Here is a 16,544-nt window from a genome sequence, read left to right as displayed (position 1 = left end):
CTTTCTTTCTCTTGTGCTTTCCCTTTCCACAGGTGTGCTTTCCTTCCTACTCTTGTATGTGTGCTTCCCTTCTCTCTTACATGCATGCACTTTCCCTGTCTTGCATGTACTTCTCCACTTACGTGCACTTCACCGCTATTCTGTGTGCATTCCCTCTCACTAACTTCAACTTCTCCCTCCATTCTTCACGCATGAATTCCTTCCCTTGTGCATGTGCTTCTTCCTCTGTATCTATCACATATTCCCTCTGCTCCTCCTGTACACTTGTCTCTCCCCCCTTGTGCACTTACCCTCCTGCTCACGGTTGTGCTTTCTCTTTTGCCTATTGCAGTTTTTCTTGTTTTCTTGTACACTCTTCTGTGTGTCAGTACAGTTTCCCTCTCTCTTTCCCTCATGCTCTATTACTTTTCCCTCCTCTCTCAAGCTTTCCTTCTCCTACATACATGCTCTCTCTGTTGTATATTTCCCCTCTTTTGCATGTGCTTTTCTTCTCTTGCATGCTGCCCCCTTGTCACTTTCCTCCGCCTTCTCTCTATTGTCTGTGTTTTCACTTTTCCTTTCTTGTTTGCACTCTCCTGCTCCTGGGCACATTATTGCTCCCTCCCTTGTGCTGTGTTGCATGCTTTTCCTCTCACTTGCGCACCTGCTTTCCCTCTTCCATGTTCACATTCCATTCTGTCTCTAATGAACATCTCCTTTATTCCATACATTCCCTCTCTCGCATATTTAATCTTTTTTAGTGTGCCTTTGCCCTCTCTGGCACCTTTTCCTTGCTCTTTCTGTTTGCACTTTTCTCCTCTCTTGTGCATGCTCTCTCCTTTTTTTGGTCTCACCTTCTCATATGCACACTCCCTCTCTCCCTCCTCCCTCTGCCGTTTGCTTTCTCTCTGTTTGTGGCATGCTTTCCCTCCATGCTTTTTTGTCTCTCCCATGCACTTTCTCCCAGTCACAGTTTCCTGCTCCATCGTGCACATTCCCCCCCACCATATGCTCTTTCACTTTGTCATACATACATTTTTGTTTGCTCATGCTTTCCTTGTCTCTAGTGTGAATGTTTCTCACTTTCATGCTCTCTTGAGCGCTCTCTCTCATTTAACATATATTCCGCCTCTTGTGGCTACTTTCCCTCTCAAATACTTCCCTTCTTCGTTGAACGTGTATCTCTTCTGCTCTTTCATTCTTTCTCGCATACTCCCTGTTTCTCCCAACAGTGCAAAGTTTCTTTCCCTCTCTTACATCTTTACCTCTGTCCCATGCATCCGTTCCTCTCTCTTGGACACTTTATGCTTTTCAGTTCTTTCTTGGTTTGTACTTTCCCCCTCTCTCCTGCATTGCTTCTCTGTCATGCACTGTTCCTTTATTGCGTGTGCTTTCCCCTCCTTCCTGGTACACTTCCTCTCACTCTTTTGCCATTCCTCTCTCATGGACGCAATTTCCCCGTCTTTCTCCCTTGCTTTCTTTCTCTTAGGCATACTTACACTTTCTCCGTCACATGCTTTATCACAAGTGCTGTCTCATCATGCTTTCTCTTTCTCCCTTGTGTGTTTTCCTGCTACGTCTGCACTTTCCCCAGCACTTCACATACATAACATCTGCTTTTCTCTTTTTTTCTTGTGCTTTGTCTGCCTTGAGCTTTCTTTTGCTAACCCACTCACTTTCCCCTCCTATTTTACATACTTCCTCTATCTCAGGCTCTCCCTGTAACTCGTGTCTACCTCTTTGATGAACTTTGTCTTTCATGCCCTCGTTACCTCTCTCTCATGTGTCTGCTTTCCTTACATATTCTGTGCAGTTTCACCTCTTGTGTACTCTTTCCCTTGATCTCTGGCATTTGCTCTCTGTCACACCTGCACACTTTTTCTCTTGCATCCAGTTTCCGTTATTCTCCTTTTTTCCTTTTTCTCCTTCTTGTGCACACACACTTCCCCAACCCGCCGACTCCCTTTTCCTTCTTCTGTCATGCTCTTTTCCTCTTTCTTGCATGTGAGGGCTTTCCTTCTTTCTTGTGCATGCTCTTTCTCTTGCATGCTGTTCCTTGCTGGCCTGGGCTTTTTTTGTCTCTTGTGCAATTTCACCTTCTGTGCACTTTCCCTCCCTCTCTGTTACACTGTCTCATGCCTTTTCTTGCATTCTTTCCCTTTCTCACATGCTTCCCTCCCCCACAGTGCATGTTTTTCCTCTCTTGTATGTGCCATTTCCGTACCTGTTTTGTACTTTCCTCCTTCCTTGCAAGTTGCTTTTCCTTCTTGTGCACTCTTTCCCTCCCTGTGCACTCTTTCCCTCCCTCTGGCAGCACTCTTTCCCATTCACTAACTTTCTCTCTCTTGCATGTTTCAACCTCTCTCATTCTTTTTCTCTCTGTTGTTTGTAGGCTTTCCCTCTCTCATGTACTTTCCCTCTGTTGTGGGTTAACCAGGCAGTTAAACATGACACAGATGTTTGCTTGTTCCCCTCCCAGTCGGATGGAGGAGAGAATCAGAAGGGCATATGTGAGAAAACTCATGGATTGAGATAGAGATAGGCTAGTAAGTGAAGCAAAGCTCTGTGTGCAAGCAAAGCAAAATAAGGAATTTATTCACTTCTTACCACTGCAGGCTGATGTTTAACCACTTTTCTGAAAAGCAGGTCCTCAGCATGTGTAACAGTTACTTGGGAAGACACACTGTAACCGCAAACATCCCCCCCTTTCTCCTTTTTCCACAGCAGTTTTTGCTGAGCACAACATATGGGATGTCCCGTTGGCTACTTGGGGTCAGCTGTCCCAGCTGTGTCCATTCCCAAATTCTTGTGCAGCCCCAGCCTAGTTACTGGTCGGGCAGCGTGAGAAACTGAGAACATCTTGATGATATGCAAGCAATAACTAAAATATTGGTGTGTTATCCTCTCTCAGTTTTCCTCTACCCCTTTTTTATTCTTCGCCTCTCTTTCATGCTTTCCCACTCTATCTTGCACAGTCTCCCTGTTTTCCTCTCTGTCTAGCATATGGCCTTTTCCTGTCATGAGCACACCTTCCCTCTTTTGCTTTGTCACTCACACTTTGTCTCACACATGTGCTTTTCTGCTTCCATCTCTTGTACTTCCATCTCTTGTACTTTCCTCCATCTCCATCTCAGAAATGCTTTGCTGTTCTTCAGGCTTTCCATCTTTCACATGCTTTACCTCTTCCTTGCATATGCTTTCCTTTTGCTATGAGTATGCGGTGACGTTGCTTCTCACCCTCATGCATGCTTTTCTCTTCCTTGCACACACACGCTAACTCTCTCACTTGTGCTTTCCTTCTTACTTGTGGTTTCTCCCCTGTATGCCCCCATCCATGCGCTGCTGCTTTTTCACGTCCTTCTCTCTTGTATGCTTGCTCTTTCAATAACCTGTGTTCTCATGCTTCTTCAGGCTTTCCTGCGCTCACGCTTCTTTCTTAGTGTGTGCTTTTTCTCTCTTGTGTGTTTTTCCTCTCTCGTGTACTTTCCCTGTCCCTTGCAGTTTCACTCTTTTTACTCTCACGATCTCATTCCTTCTGTCTTACTTTTCCCTCCATCTCAATGTCTCAAAACTTCCCTGATTTCTCTTGCATGCTTTCCCACTCTTGTGCTTGCACCTTTCCCTCTCCCACATTTTTTGTCTTGCATACGTTCCCAATCTGTTGTGCCTTTTTTTGTTTGTCTCTTTTGTTTTTCTTCTCACACAAGCTTTCTTTCTTGTGCACTTTTCACGCTATCACTCTTTTCTCGTTGCTGTCTTGCTCTTCCATCTTTCTCAGTGTGGAGCTTTACCTCTCTTTCATGTGCTTTGCCTCTCCTTCCCACTCATGATGTCTCTTCTTTGCTCACACTGTCCCTCTCTGATGGTTTCCCTCTGCATTGCATGCTTTCCTTATTTCACCCATTCATGTTTTCCGTTGCTTACTGTTTCTTGTGTGTTGTTTACCTTTTTTGCATGCTTTTACTTTTTCGGAGGCATTTCCCATCTCTCCCTCACATGCTGCTTCCCTCTCTTGCATACTTTTTCCTGCTCACTGTTTTGTGCCTTTCTTTCCTCTGCCTCTTGGGCTTTTCCTTTCTCACTGATGTGCTTTCTATCTCTTCCCCCTCCCCACTCCTCAGATGCTTTCTCTATTTTACATGCTTTACTTTTCTGTCTTGCCCACAATCTCGGCGACTCCACCCCTTCCCTGTCTGGTACTCTCTCTGTTGCTGTGTGTCCTGTCCTGTCCCCCACCCCAATCTTATGGTTTCCCTCTGTTTCTCAGTGACAGATTTTCTCTGTTTCTTTCTGCCACACTTCCTGCCACACTTCCTTGCATGTGTGTTCATGTCTCCTCAGATGTGTCCTCTCTCTCTTGCATATTCTTTCCATTTTCTCTTTGTCCTGGTGTGTCTCTGTCCATGCTATTCCGCTCTCTCTCATGGCCTTTACCTCTGTCATGTTTTTTCTCTCTCTCAGATGCAGATATGCTTTCCCCCACCCAGTTGCTTTCCCCCTTTCTCCCCTATCTTGAGCGTTCTTTCATTCTCTCATGGACACACAATCATTCTCTGTTGCTTTCAGTCTCACATGCTTTCCCTCTCTCTGTTACGCTTCCTCGCTCTTGCGTGCTTCCCCTTATGTGCATGCTTTCCTTTTCTTCTATGTACCTTTTCTTTCACATGCTTTTTCTCTTGTTCTCGTGGTCTTTCCCTCTCTTTGTGTGTCCCTTTTCTTTCTTGCATGCAGCCTTCCCACTCCTGTGCATGGCTTTCCACACTCATGCTCCCTTTCCCACTTTTATATGCTTTTTTGTTATTGTTGTCATTTCTCTCTTGCCCACTCTTTCCCTCTCAGTCTTTCACTCTTTTCATCTTGCTCTCCTGCTTTATTTCTCTTCCTTTTCCCCTCTTCTTTGATATCTTTCACTCTTCCCTTATTTCTTCTCTGTCACTCTGTTATGCTATCTTGTCCTCTCTCACTCTGCCTCACTTTTCCTCTTGTTTGGTCTCTTTTACTTTGATGTGTTGGTTTTAATTTTTCCCTCTGTCTCAGCTCATCTCTTGCCCAGTGTCCTTCCCTCTCTCTCTGTCTCACTTTACCTCCTGATTGCCCTGACTTGCAGAATCTTTTGTATCTGCTTCTCATTTTGTCTCACTCCCTTTATCTCTCACTCTTTCCTTTGTGATCACTTTCTCTCTTTCCCTCTGTCTCTCATCCTTCATGCGTCTCACTTTCTCATCTTTCCTACTGATTTTCTTTCATATCCATTTTCGTCTTCCTACTTGCTTAGCCTATTATTCTCTTTCTTTTTCAATTGCTGTCTTTCCTGCATTCTGGCACACTTTCCTTCTCTCTCATTCCCTTTCTATCTCTCTTTTTCTTCCTCTCTTGATTACTTTTCCCATTTTCTTTGCTCTTTTCTCTGCCTCTCTTCCACTCTTGCTTACTCTTCCCCCCCAGGTACCTTTTCCTATTCCTGTCGTTCAATCTTGATTGCTCCTTTTGACACTCACTCTTTTTTCTTCTTGTTCTTTCCTTCTTCCTCTTTCACTCTCAACTACTTTTATTTCCTCTGCCTCTATGCCCTATCAGCCTCTTTCCCTCTTTCCCTTTTTTCTGCCTTTCCCTTTCCCTCTTGCTACTTTCCCTTTTGCTCTTCTCCTTCTCTCTCTCCTTTTTCTTTTTCCCTTTCCTTTCCTCTCATTCACCCTTCTTGGAATCACAGAATGGTTGAAGTTGGAAGTGACCTCTGAAAGTTGTGTCCTGTCTGTTTACTTTTCATTTTCTGTGTCAGCCAAGATCAGCATTACAGTGTCACCAAAACTATGGCATAAAAAGTCCTGTGCTGATTTTTCTGCTTTTTTTTTCAGCTAGAGTCCAGTGAGGAAGAGGGTCTGCAGCTAGTATACAAAGGTATCTTCCTCAAAAATCAAATTGGTGTTGAACTTAATTTCTTGCCAAGGCGAAACCATTTTTCTTTACTGTTCCTTTTGTACTTAATAGTATTAGGATTGTCTCATCCTTTGCAGAGAATCATTTTGCTTGCAAGAGAAAGTGTGTGGGGCTCTACAGTCTTCATGCTAATGCTGAATATTGTTTTTAATTATTCAACTTCAAGTTATTTCTAAGTCCAACACTCATATAAACTTGCCCATGTAAAAAGTATATATGACACTTGGGCTCAGTAAGAGTATCCTTGCATAATCCCAAAAGTCATCTCATTGCACCACTAGGAATAATAAGTCTCTGGAGATGAATCCAGTGCACATTGCACCAGAAGATTCTGTGAGGAAAGCAATACTCTGACACACTGCATGAGGTATACACAGTGCACTAAAGGAATGCTCTCCCCTTCATTACCTTGGATATTCCTTCCTCTTAGTTCTGTAACAGTAATCTTCAGACTGAAGCATAGTACAAACTTTATTTCTTCTCTACAATTAGTAAGGGCTGCATGATGATGCTGGCTTGTCAGTGGTTTGTTTTACTGCTCAAGCAGGAGCAGAGCCGTTCACAGGCGCAATTTTGGAAAGAGAGGACCATATTTTTAGACTTTTACTTACATAATTCTTTATTGTAAAAATGTTTCTAGATGTAACCTGTACTTTTTGCTGTTAACGGCCTTGTCTTATTGTTCTTACTTGCAGGTTTTTTCTTTTTCACTATTTGTTTTCTGTCCTTCTCTGTTCTGTGGCCAACAAAACTGACTGCTTTGTTCTGGTAGCTGTGGATAGGACTGTACATTGGGTATGGGATGCTGTCCTTCTGCATTTGTCCAGGATTTTTCTATCTTCTTTTCTCACACCTTTTCTTGAAGTGCACAAATTATTTTCGAATGTATATGTTATTGGGGTGGCAGGAGTAGTTTGAGGAGAGAGCTGTTATTCTAGTTCTAGTCACATGTTTAAAAATAGCTACTCTAATGGAAAAATACAAGAAAGAACTAACTCTGCCCTGAGTGCAGAAGAGCGAGCATTGCTTCACAAAACTACAGAACAGCCCAGGTTGGAAGGGATCTCAAAATCATCTGGTCCACCCTTTCATGAGAAAGGGAGCTTCAATGAGATCATCTACCACCACATCCAGTCACATCTTGAAAACCTCCAGTGATGGGAACTCTATCACATCCTTGGGGAGATTGTTTCAGCGACTGATTCTTCTCATGTAAAAAATGTCTGCCTTGTACTGAGGTGAAACCTCTCCCTTGTACCCATGGCCTCTTGTCTTCTCCATGTGGTGTACCTGGTGAAGAGAGCATCTTCATCCTCTCTGTAGCCACCCTTTAAGTATTGGAATACTATAATAAGGTCTTCCTGAGCCTTCTCCAGGAAGAGACCCACGTCCTACAATCTTACCTTGTAGGGCAGGCTCTCTAGCCCTTTGATCATCTCCAGACCTCCTTTGGACCCTCTCTAGTCTGTCTGCATCTTTTTTGAATTGTGGAGACCAGAACTGAGCACAGTATTTGAGGTGTGGGCTGTCGAACACTGAGTAGAGTGGAATGATCACATCTCACTCTCTTTAAGTGATGCCCCTGCGGATGCAGCCCAGGATCTGATTTACCTTTGTTGCTGCAGGAGCACTCTGCTGCTTCTGTTCAGCTTGTTGTCCACCAGCATCCTCAGGTCCCTTTCAGCAAGGCTGTTTCCCAGCCTCACAGATGCTGTACTGGGCCCTTCGGTTGTCTGTCCCAGGTGCAGGACCTTGCACTTGTCTTTGTTAAATTTCATACAGTTCTTGCTAGCCCACTCTTCCAGCCTGCCCAGGTCTCTCTGTAAGATGGCTTTCCCTTCTGACATGTCCGCCTCACCACTCAGTTTAGTGTCATCAGCAAACCTGGTGAGCGTGCTTTCAATCCTATCATCCAGATCACTTATGAAAATGTTGAACAGCTTGGAGCTCAGTATCAATCCCTGGGGAACTCTACTTGTGACAGGCTGCCAGCCTGAGTAAAATCCACTGGTCACCAACCTGAGTGTGGCCTCATTGGCCAGTTTCCTACCCATACGTAAATAATTTCCTACCCATTACTTAAATAATTTGTGCCTCACCTCTCTAGGAATGCCTTGTGACACTTTCATATGTCCTGTTAGACTGGTATATTCTAAACTGTTAAGTTTGAATTTAATTAAATAACATGTAACTGTTTATTTAAGTCTCTTCAGAGCCTGCCTGTCCAGAAAAATTGTCATATGTGATTTTTCTTTACATCTTTATCTAAGGTGATGAAGAAGAGCTGTTTGTTTACGAAGTGGGCAGGAAAGCCTGTAGATGCACTTTACCAGAAAATCAAGCAATAAGTTTCCCTTTTATTCCCTGCATGTATTATGCTAATGTGAAATGCTTCAGGATTTTTTCTAGTGTAAGTGTTTAGAAGTGCAAAGTTGATTTTTAGAAGAATGCTTTGCAGAAAATTGACTAATGTTGGGCTTTGAAATACTTAGGATTTGTGTTTTGCTTGTTAGGAATTTTAATGATTTGGTTTATATCTTGTTGCTTTAAAGTCTGGGCCAGTGACAACGGGAATAGACTGATTTAACTTCTTTGGTTTTCTTGGAGCTGAGCAGAGTAACGTGCTAAGTATTAAAGTGAACAGAGCCTTATGGGAAGGCTTGAAGCAGTGATAACAGGCAGGAACAGTCACTACATATATACCAGCATGGCCTGCCACAGAAGTAATGAAGAAAAATGTATCAAGCAGAGCACTTGGGATTTCATGCAAATACTGTCTTTAATAAATGGCTAGAATTCATCGATAGCCATTGTAGCTTACATGGAGGAAGCTGGTTTTCTGGGTGAAAGGTATCTGCTGAAAAGGAGTAAAACTTCTCTGTGGTGAAGAAATCTATGTATTATGTGGCCACATTGCCTAGAGTGCTATCTCTTTGCCTGCAATCCTGAAATAAACATGAATGTTCTAGTTTGTGAAGTGTTTTTTCTGTAAGGGAAGGTGAGGACTGATCAAGTAAAAGCTGAAAAGCAGAGAGTTTCTAGTCCTTTGTAAGTTGATTGCCGCAGGATCTGGGGAAATGAGCACATGCAGGGGGTGAATTGGATGTAGTGAACATCTTTCCAGTTAGGTTGCTGAGATTTCTAGGATCCATTACTAAAGGTACAGCTTGACCTAGTTAAATGGTGATGGTAGCCATTCAGAGTGGCTGTTCAGACCTTCTGGCACAAGGCCAGCATAATGGGGTTCCTACTTGCAATCTAATATAAATCTTTGTTAGGTATCCAGTTTAGGGAGTTCCACGGGAACTATTTTCAGGGGACAAGCCTGACTGAAGAATGAAAAAAGGAGTCTGAATTTAATCAATATGTGTCCTGTGTTTTAGGCAGAGCTCTTGTTCTAAGCAGGTTAGCTGGTAGTAGATGCCAGCGAAAAGAGTTAGCTCTGCTGGGTAACTGTAGCTACTTCTTTTTCTGACAGGAAGCTCCCGGCACAACTGATTCTGTCAGCAGTGAAAACAGGCAAAACCATTGATATGATCTTATTTTTCCTGCTCTTGATGCTGAAATGAAGAGAATTAAAGTTTCAGGTGTTAATAGCCTTTTACAGTTAAGTCTTTATGAGAACCTGCTGAACTCTATGCTACAGTCCATACATAGTACAGTGCACTGTACCTTACTGCCATGGACATTTGACTTTGTTCAAGTAGTTAGTTGTAGCTTCTCCACCTTTCTTACTGGGAAACAGGATGCATAGGAAAATCAACGGTGATCCCCAAGTTCCTTCATTTCCTTGACTGTAGAATATACTCAATGACTTTTTTAGATGAGTGCAAACTACTCTTTTTGACATCTGTCCATTGATACGGTTTGGTGTCAAAAATTGTGACTCTATAGAATTAATGCTGTTCTGATTGACAGCCTGGGGCAGAGTTGATCATGTAAATTTCCAAAGGACTTTTGGTTCCATTGGATCTGCTAAAAATTGCTAAAAAGTGTTTTTCCGTGACAATGCAGGATTGTACACTACAATTTAAAATAGCACTGCAAGAATTATACTAGGTGAGAATGTGGCATGTGGGAGAGACGTAGCAAGTTTGCTCTTGCTGCTAAGCTAATTGGTATTTGTTTAGATCAGGGGAATTTCTTGTAGATTGCAGGTACTCTAAGATGTCAGAGACACAGTTGGAGTGTTACAGGATTTATTTCTGCCTGCAACCCTTTATTAATATATAAACAGGACAGATTAACAAAGTGCCAACTATTTTTCATAGGTCACTAAACAGGGAGATTTTGCAAACTGAAGCTGCAGAAACCCTAGAACGAAAAGTGCCATTAATACAGTAAAAAATGTTATCCAGTAAAATTGCCTTCAAATATGCAAATTCAATATCCCTGTAAGAGGCAATCTAGGCAGTGATATTCAGCTAGAAAAGAGGAGCTGGAAGGGCAGAAATGCTGGAGGATAACATTTACTGAAAGGATACAGCATATTTCATACTGAAACCCTACAGACTTGGCCCTCCCTCCCCCAGTCCCAGGAAAATAACAATCCTGGGGTATTCCTCATTCATCTGCTTGCATATTTCTCAAATGTTTATTTAATATGGTGGGTTAGAACAAACGTTGGAACAATGTAAAGCAGTGTATTTTAAAATTCCTTGTGGAAGCATTTGTAGGGCTGCCTGCAGAGGTTTTTTGCTTTATTTTTAAACTGCAAAACTTGTGCCACCATCTGCCAAGTATTCTGCGTAACTGGGAGACATGTTTTTACAAGAAAAGAGCATTTTTTTCTTTCATGTTTTTGGCATCATAGTTTTTTCATCTTATAAACCTTGTATTACCCACTTTAATAGCGCCTTAGAGACAGAGAGAGAGGTGAAAGATTTGTTGACAAACTATTGGCAGTTAGATCTAGGAGATGCAAAGCAGCAGAAAATCTATTAATAGCACACTTTCTTGGCTATATTTTTCTATCTATTAAATATTCAATTAAAAGAGAGGATTTTTGTTAAAAGCCAGTATGTGCTCTAGAGTATTTGCAGTCTAAATATAGCATGTTCAGTGATGTGAATCTTTAGTGTTCTTCACTTCAGAATTCTTCTAAGGCATTGTCTTTTCTGGATCTAGCAATCTTCAGCATCAATCTCATATGAAGTTTGGATGTGCTTTATCATCTTAAAAGCATTTGAATTTCTCATTCAAGTCCAAAGAAGCTAACTAGCTAAATGAGCTCAATATCAGAGGTTGCATACTTTTTTTTTTTTTAACTACTGCATTATGCAGAAGCTGTTTCTGTCAGAACATGGTGGTAGTATGTACAGTTTACATCGCTCTATGCTCTTCTCCTTTGAACAAGAAAAGGCATTGACTGCTGTAGAGACAGTTCTGTATGGAGTAGTTACAGGTTTATGCTTTAGATGTGTGTTTTAATCTTCTGTTGTTTTCACTGAAACAGCACTGAGAGGTTGCAAGGTTGTTAATTACTGGCTGCTCCAGCTCACAAATGGTAGAGTACATGAGTGGTATGTTACAGCTAGCTTTCTGTGCTCTCCTCGTGACTTCCTTTGGAATACTCGAGAACCAGCTGAACTACCTAGATTGCCTTGGTCATATTAGCAGCAGCAGCCTGATCCCTATGCCCTGTACCCTGTGGCCACTCTGTGTGTGTAGAATGAGCAGGAGTGCATAAAGTCATTATTCTTAGCTACTCAGCAAATGTATACCTAGCAGAAGCAAGAAGGCGGCATGGGGCTGCGCCTTAGCATCAGAACAGCTGAGTCGGTCTAACTGCTTGGGCTCAGTCATTCTGGTGCTGTTGCTGCAACAACACACATGTGAAGTCTTATACCAGCTCCAAAATAAATGGGATTTTTCTCCCATTGAACCCCATTAACAGTTCAACTTTGTGAATACTCTATACTTTTGTTGCCTTCTCTAAAGTGCACTGCTGCATTATACTGTGAAACTGTCCAAGATTTCCTTCTGCAAGTAGGTGTCTATGTTTTGTTGAGAGATGAAGAGAGTGCTGAGACCTTTTGGAAATAAAGGTATTATATAAGCAGAAACCAGTTCATTATTTTTACTGTATCAGAATATAGAAAGAACTGTACCATTTACTTACTGACTTGGGGATTCTTTGCTAGTAATCATAATGTGAAAATGCAGAATTTAAATGTTGCTAGTGAAGATTACTCTGTGCTGTCATTCCAGTTTAAAATGCTAGTATCGAAAGTATTATGTCTGTCTAATTTTTGAGCCAAAGACGTGAGTGCACAGAAATTCTATTCAAAATAATCTTCCATTATTATCTTCCAATAATTTTCCAATATGATAATCTTCCAATTTAATTTCTTCATAATTAAAAAAGTACTAATTTTTTAAATTTTAACACCACTGATTTAAGACTAGGAGCTTTCTCACAATAGGGTACTGAATGTGTTGTTAGGCGAGCACAAACTAGGGAAAAAGATATGAACTGAAATTTACATTTAAAATGCAGGGCTCTTGAAAGACCTGGATATGTAAATTCATGGATATTCTCACTTCCCTCTTTTAAGATTCTCTTGAAAATCCCATCACTGAGCTTAATAAATGTGATTGATAGCCACTACCACTGATAGCTTTCATCTGGTTGGTCAATAAAGTGCATTTTTTTACTCCAGAAAATGGTTTAAAAATCACCTGTTTGCCTATCTGACTCAGAACCCGTTTCCTCTGTTTATTCTATTGTATCATCTAACTACAAATACCGTTTTACTCATACAGCATGAAAACAGCTAAGAATGAATGAACTGCAGTTGGTTTAATCCTTGTCAACAAAATCGGTTATTAAACATAAAGCTGGTTATTTGCACAAGCTCACTGAAGACTAAAATAGTTATGCAGACGCAGGGAGCAGCCTAGTTCGCTCCCAAGCCACAGTTTCCTTGGCTAAGCAGCTAGGGAAATAGTTTTCTGTGAAATGAATGTATGTTTTGCAATCGTTCACACCTGCTGTTCTTAACTGATTTTTTAGCTCTGCTTTCATGACCTGTTCTTCTTTCCACTGAAAGCCTTGGGAATTTTGCTCTTGACTTTGCTGGAAAAAGAACTGTATCCTAATTATTTTGATTTATAAATAATAAGTTAAATAGTTTTACTATGTAAAATATTGCATTCCGTAGCTTACTTAGTCATAAGTGACTAATTCGCATCTCACAGAAGTGCTAATCATCTTAAATTTTTATTACTTGGAGCAAGATCAGAATTAAGATCTGGGAGGAGCAGAACAGATTCTCAGATCAGGATTTCAGTGTAAATAATTTCTGCTTTCAGCCAATGTGTTCTTTTAGGAACTGATGATGTAAAATATATTGATGGGGAGAGGAAAATGTTCTGCTTATTATTTCAGTGAAATAGCTTTATTGTTTCCTTTTGTCTGAACAGGTAAGCATCTGAATTTGGTGCAAATTAGTCTCTGCAGATGTGGTTTGGGGAAAGTGGACACTTGCCAACCCAGCATCATTGCTGTGAGTTGGCACAGCAACTGACATTGCTTGTGAGTTTGGGGTGGGAAGAACAATCAAAGTGCAGAAAACCCTTTCACTTCCCTTTCCATCTGACTCCTGTCACCCACCAGTCTACCTCAGTGTGGCAGGTTTGGACCATGTAGGTTACATATGGGGCAGACATTTCTAGCAATACAGTCGACCCAGCTGAGCTAATCTGCTGTGACAGGAATGCATCACTCATGTAAGCCTAAGAATATAGTGTTCTCTGGAGAATGTTATGTTAGCTAGCTTTGCAAAGTATGCTAATAGCACTGTTTTTATGTTGCTTTGTACAATGTTACTGGCTGCAGGCAGTAGTGTGCTCTGACAAGTTTTATGCCCTGTACAAGGGGAGCAGGCTCCATCTGATTGTCCATTGTACAGATTAGGCAGGTTTGTGAATAGTACTGAAGTCTTTCTTCTCTGCCTCTTACCATCCAGATACTGTGAAAGGCACTGGAGGGCCAACAAGAGATGGAGCTATCTTCAAACTGCTTAATGGAGACTTTAACAATTACAACAAAGTATATTAAAGCACAGAACCTTCTAAGTGTGAAGTGAACTACTGGGTGCCTTTATTGCCGTGGCAGTTGCTATGCTTACATTTAATGTACTTACATGTTATAGAATATGTAGAGATGATAAGGACAAGCTTTATTAGTTACATCATTGCATCAATAATCAGTATCCTAACACAAAGTGGAGATCTATCAGTGTTCTTTGGTTGTGAAATAATGCTAAAGTAGAGAAACTGTTAAGTCTTTACCAAGTTTGCCTGAGAATGAACTCCTCTGTTTCTGTTACCAGGAATTCAGCAGCAGTGGGTCACGGCTGTTTCTGCTATGCTCTAATGCGTTCACTTCCAGTTGCCGTATACATAGTTTTGGTGACAGGTCTGCGTTACCACCTGTTCATATGGAGCGTCTTCTCGCCAAAACTACTTTATGAGGGAGTGCATGTGTTCATCACAGCCACGATCTGCCTGTTCTTCACAGCCATGGATCACAACCACTCTCACAAAGTGCAAGATTGAAATAAGTGTGCGGGACGCAGATCTGCATTGCAATGTCTAGTGCGATACTGGGATGGAAAAAGGAGAGTAATGGCTTTAAATTGTTGTGCAGAATTTGAAGTATAACCTTGTTTATTTTAGTCAAAGTCAGGATTTCAAGGGCCTGTACTGTTTTAAAACTTTAGTTTGCTTTAAAAATGTTTACTTTAAATAAACTGGTTTTTCATGGATAACTTTTGTCCTGTAACTGTCATTATAGCACTTCCCAAATAACAGAATGGCAATATTATGTGATTCAGATTTAAAAATGTACATCTTAATCTGAGTACAGACCACAGGCATTGAAAAAATCTTTCGCACATACGATCTTTTTTTACCTTCTTAGATGACAGAATCCTAAAAATATCCAAGAGGATTTCTTGGTGCTGTTAACAAGATCTTACATTCATTAGCCTTTGGGGGTTTTGTTTGTTTAGTTTCTAGCATGTGCATTGAAATTATTATTGAATTATTGTACAAATATTCCATGTAAAAGATTTTGTTTGTTTGTTTTGCATATGCAGCATTTCTATTTAAAGGCAGTATTTTCTTTGTAAGATGAGTGCAACCGTTATCTGCAATGTATTTCGATCTGCATTTCAGTCACTGGATAGGAAGCACTAATGGGCTAACAAAGCAATGATTCTTTTATGGAGTTCATCCACTGCTAAAATGTTGTATTTCTTTTTATTAATGTCTAATGTTTAACCAGGTTCATGGCAGCTGCGCTGAACATCTGATCATGTTTTTCACACTAGGGTAGAGAGTTATGAGCCATGAGCACAAAACAGTTTAATGGCTAAGTTACCAGCAGAATAAAAGGTGTGTTTGCATCATCTTCCCTCTGGTGACCTGTCTGGCCACCTCACTTGAATGTGCTATAATTAATTCCTAACAATGTTGTTTTCTTTGTTTCTGTCAAGGGGATAAACATTGATGACCATCCTGTCAGTATTCTTTATGTGGGTTTTTCTTTTTTCCTCATATTTTTGTCCATGTTAGCAGCCAGTAGGATTTAATCTAAATGTATTAGAGGTGCAGCAGAAGAAAGGCACACAGGGAACTTTAACTTTTGTTATAAATATGCAAATAAAAAGCTTTTAAGCCCTATGGAGCCAGCAGTGCATTTGTTAGGATCACTGATACACTTTTCATCTCATGTTTCAGATAGTGCAAATCTCAGAAGGTAGGCCTTTAGTTTTATATATTAATAGTGAGCCATCTTAATCACTAAAAGTGAAACTTTTTTCAACTGTAAAACAACAGAATTTTCAGTACTCTGCCCACGTACTGCTGTTTGCCTGGAGAAGAGACTACTGGATCTTAATGTCATTCACTGTGACCAGTTGAGAGTTTGAAAATTAAATACTTTTAATAAAATGTTTTTCATTGCAAATTGTGGAATATTTAAAACACTTTTTATTTGTGAGTGTTGTACACATTTACCATTTTCATCTTGGTATTTTTCTGGTTATCTGTTGGCTAGCAACCATATGGGGATTATTGATGTCATCTCTGCTTACTTGGCTAATTCCTAAGCAATCCTCCCTAACATTCATACAAAACATCTTTATAAGAGATACAATTCAGAGGGAAAGGGTGCTAATAAAGAGAAAGAAGGGGTGGAGGGGAGGTTGCTCTGGAGTACAGAATCCTAAAGTAGTGTGAGGTGATATTCACAAGATCTTTTATTCCTTCCTTCTGATATTTTTTGTTTCTAGTTTCTCTCTTGGACATTTTATCAAATAGTGGCATTTAAACTATTGTGTGTGTATTAAGGTTGCGTTTCTTCATATTACTTAGTTAAATACTCATAGTGTCCCCTTTCTTCTCTGAAGTTGAAAGATGTCCAGATTGAATTCAGGCTTGGAAAAACTCTTATTTAGGTCTTCAAGACCAGGAAGGGAAGGAGGAATTTAGACTGCGTCTCTGTTTTGAGTTACACATGGGTGATACCTCAAGAAAGCATTGTGCTTTCAACTTCAATATTGCCGTTTTTATTCTTTTTCACCCTTTGAGTATAGACAAATTAAATACTACTTTAACTT

At 40.7% G+C, this 16,544-nt stretch overlaps 1 protein-coding gene across 6 annotated transcripts in view; it reads left to right on the top strand.

The window, feature by feature from the left end:
• Window positions 1-15,892, top strand: part of PIGG (phosphatidylinositol glycan anchor biosynthesis class G) — a 105,827-nt gene extending 89,935 nt beyond the window's left edge. For 3 of the 6 annotated variants that reach the window (XM_030471332.1, XM_030471335.1, XM_030471336.1), the window contains one exon: window positions 14,253-15,610. In XM_030471332.1, coding sequence (XP_030327192.1) covers window positions 14,253-14,478 — 226 coding nt within the window. In that variant the 3' untranslated portion in view covers window positions 14,479-15,610. Of the gene's footprint in view, window positions 1-13,886 lie in introns of all 6 variants that reach the window. The other 3 variants (XR_003989326.1, XM_030471331.1, XM_030471333.1) reach the window with 2 other exon arrangements.
• Window positions 15,893-16,544: the final 652 nt, after the last annotated feature.

This window comes from Strigops habroptila, chromosome Z, assembly GCF_004027225.2.
Source record: "Strigops habroptila isolate Jane chromosome Z, bStrHab1.2.pri, whole genome shotgun sequence".
NCBI classification, from domain to species: domain Eukaryota; kingdom Metazoa; phylum Chordata; class Aves; order Psittaciformes; family Psittacidae; genus Strigops; species Strigops habroptila.
The sequence above is the reverse complement of the archived record's forward strand: the minus strand, read 5'-3'. Positions and strand labels throughout refer to the sequence as shown.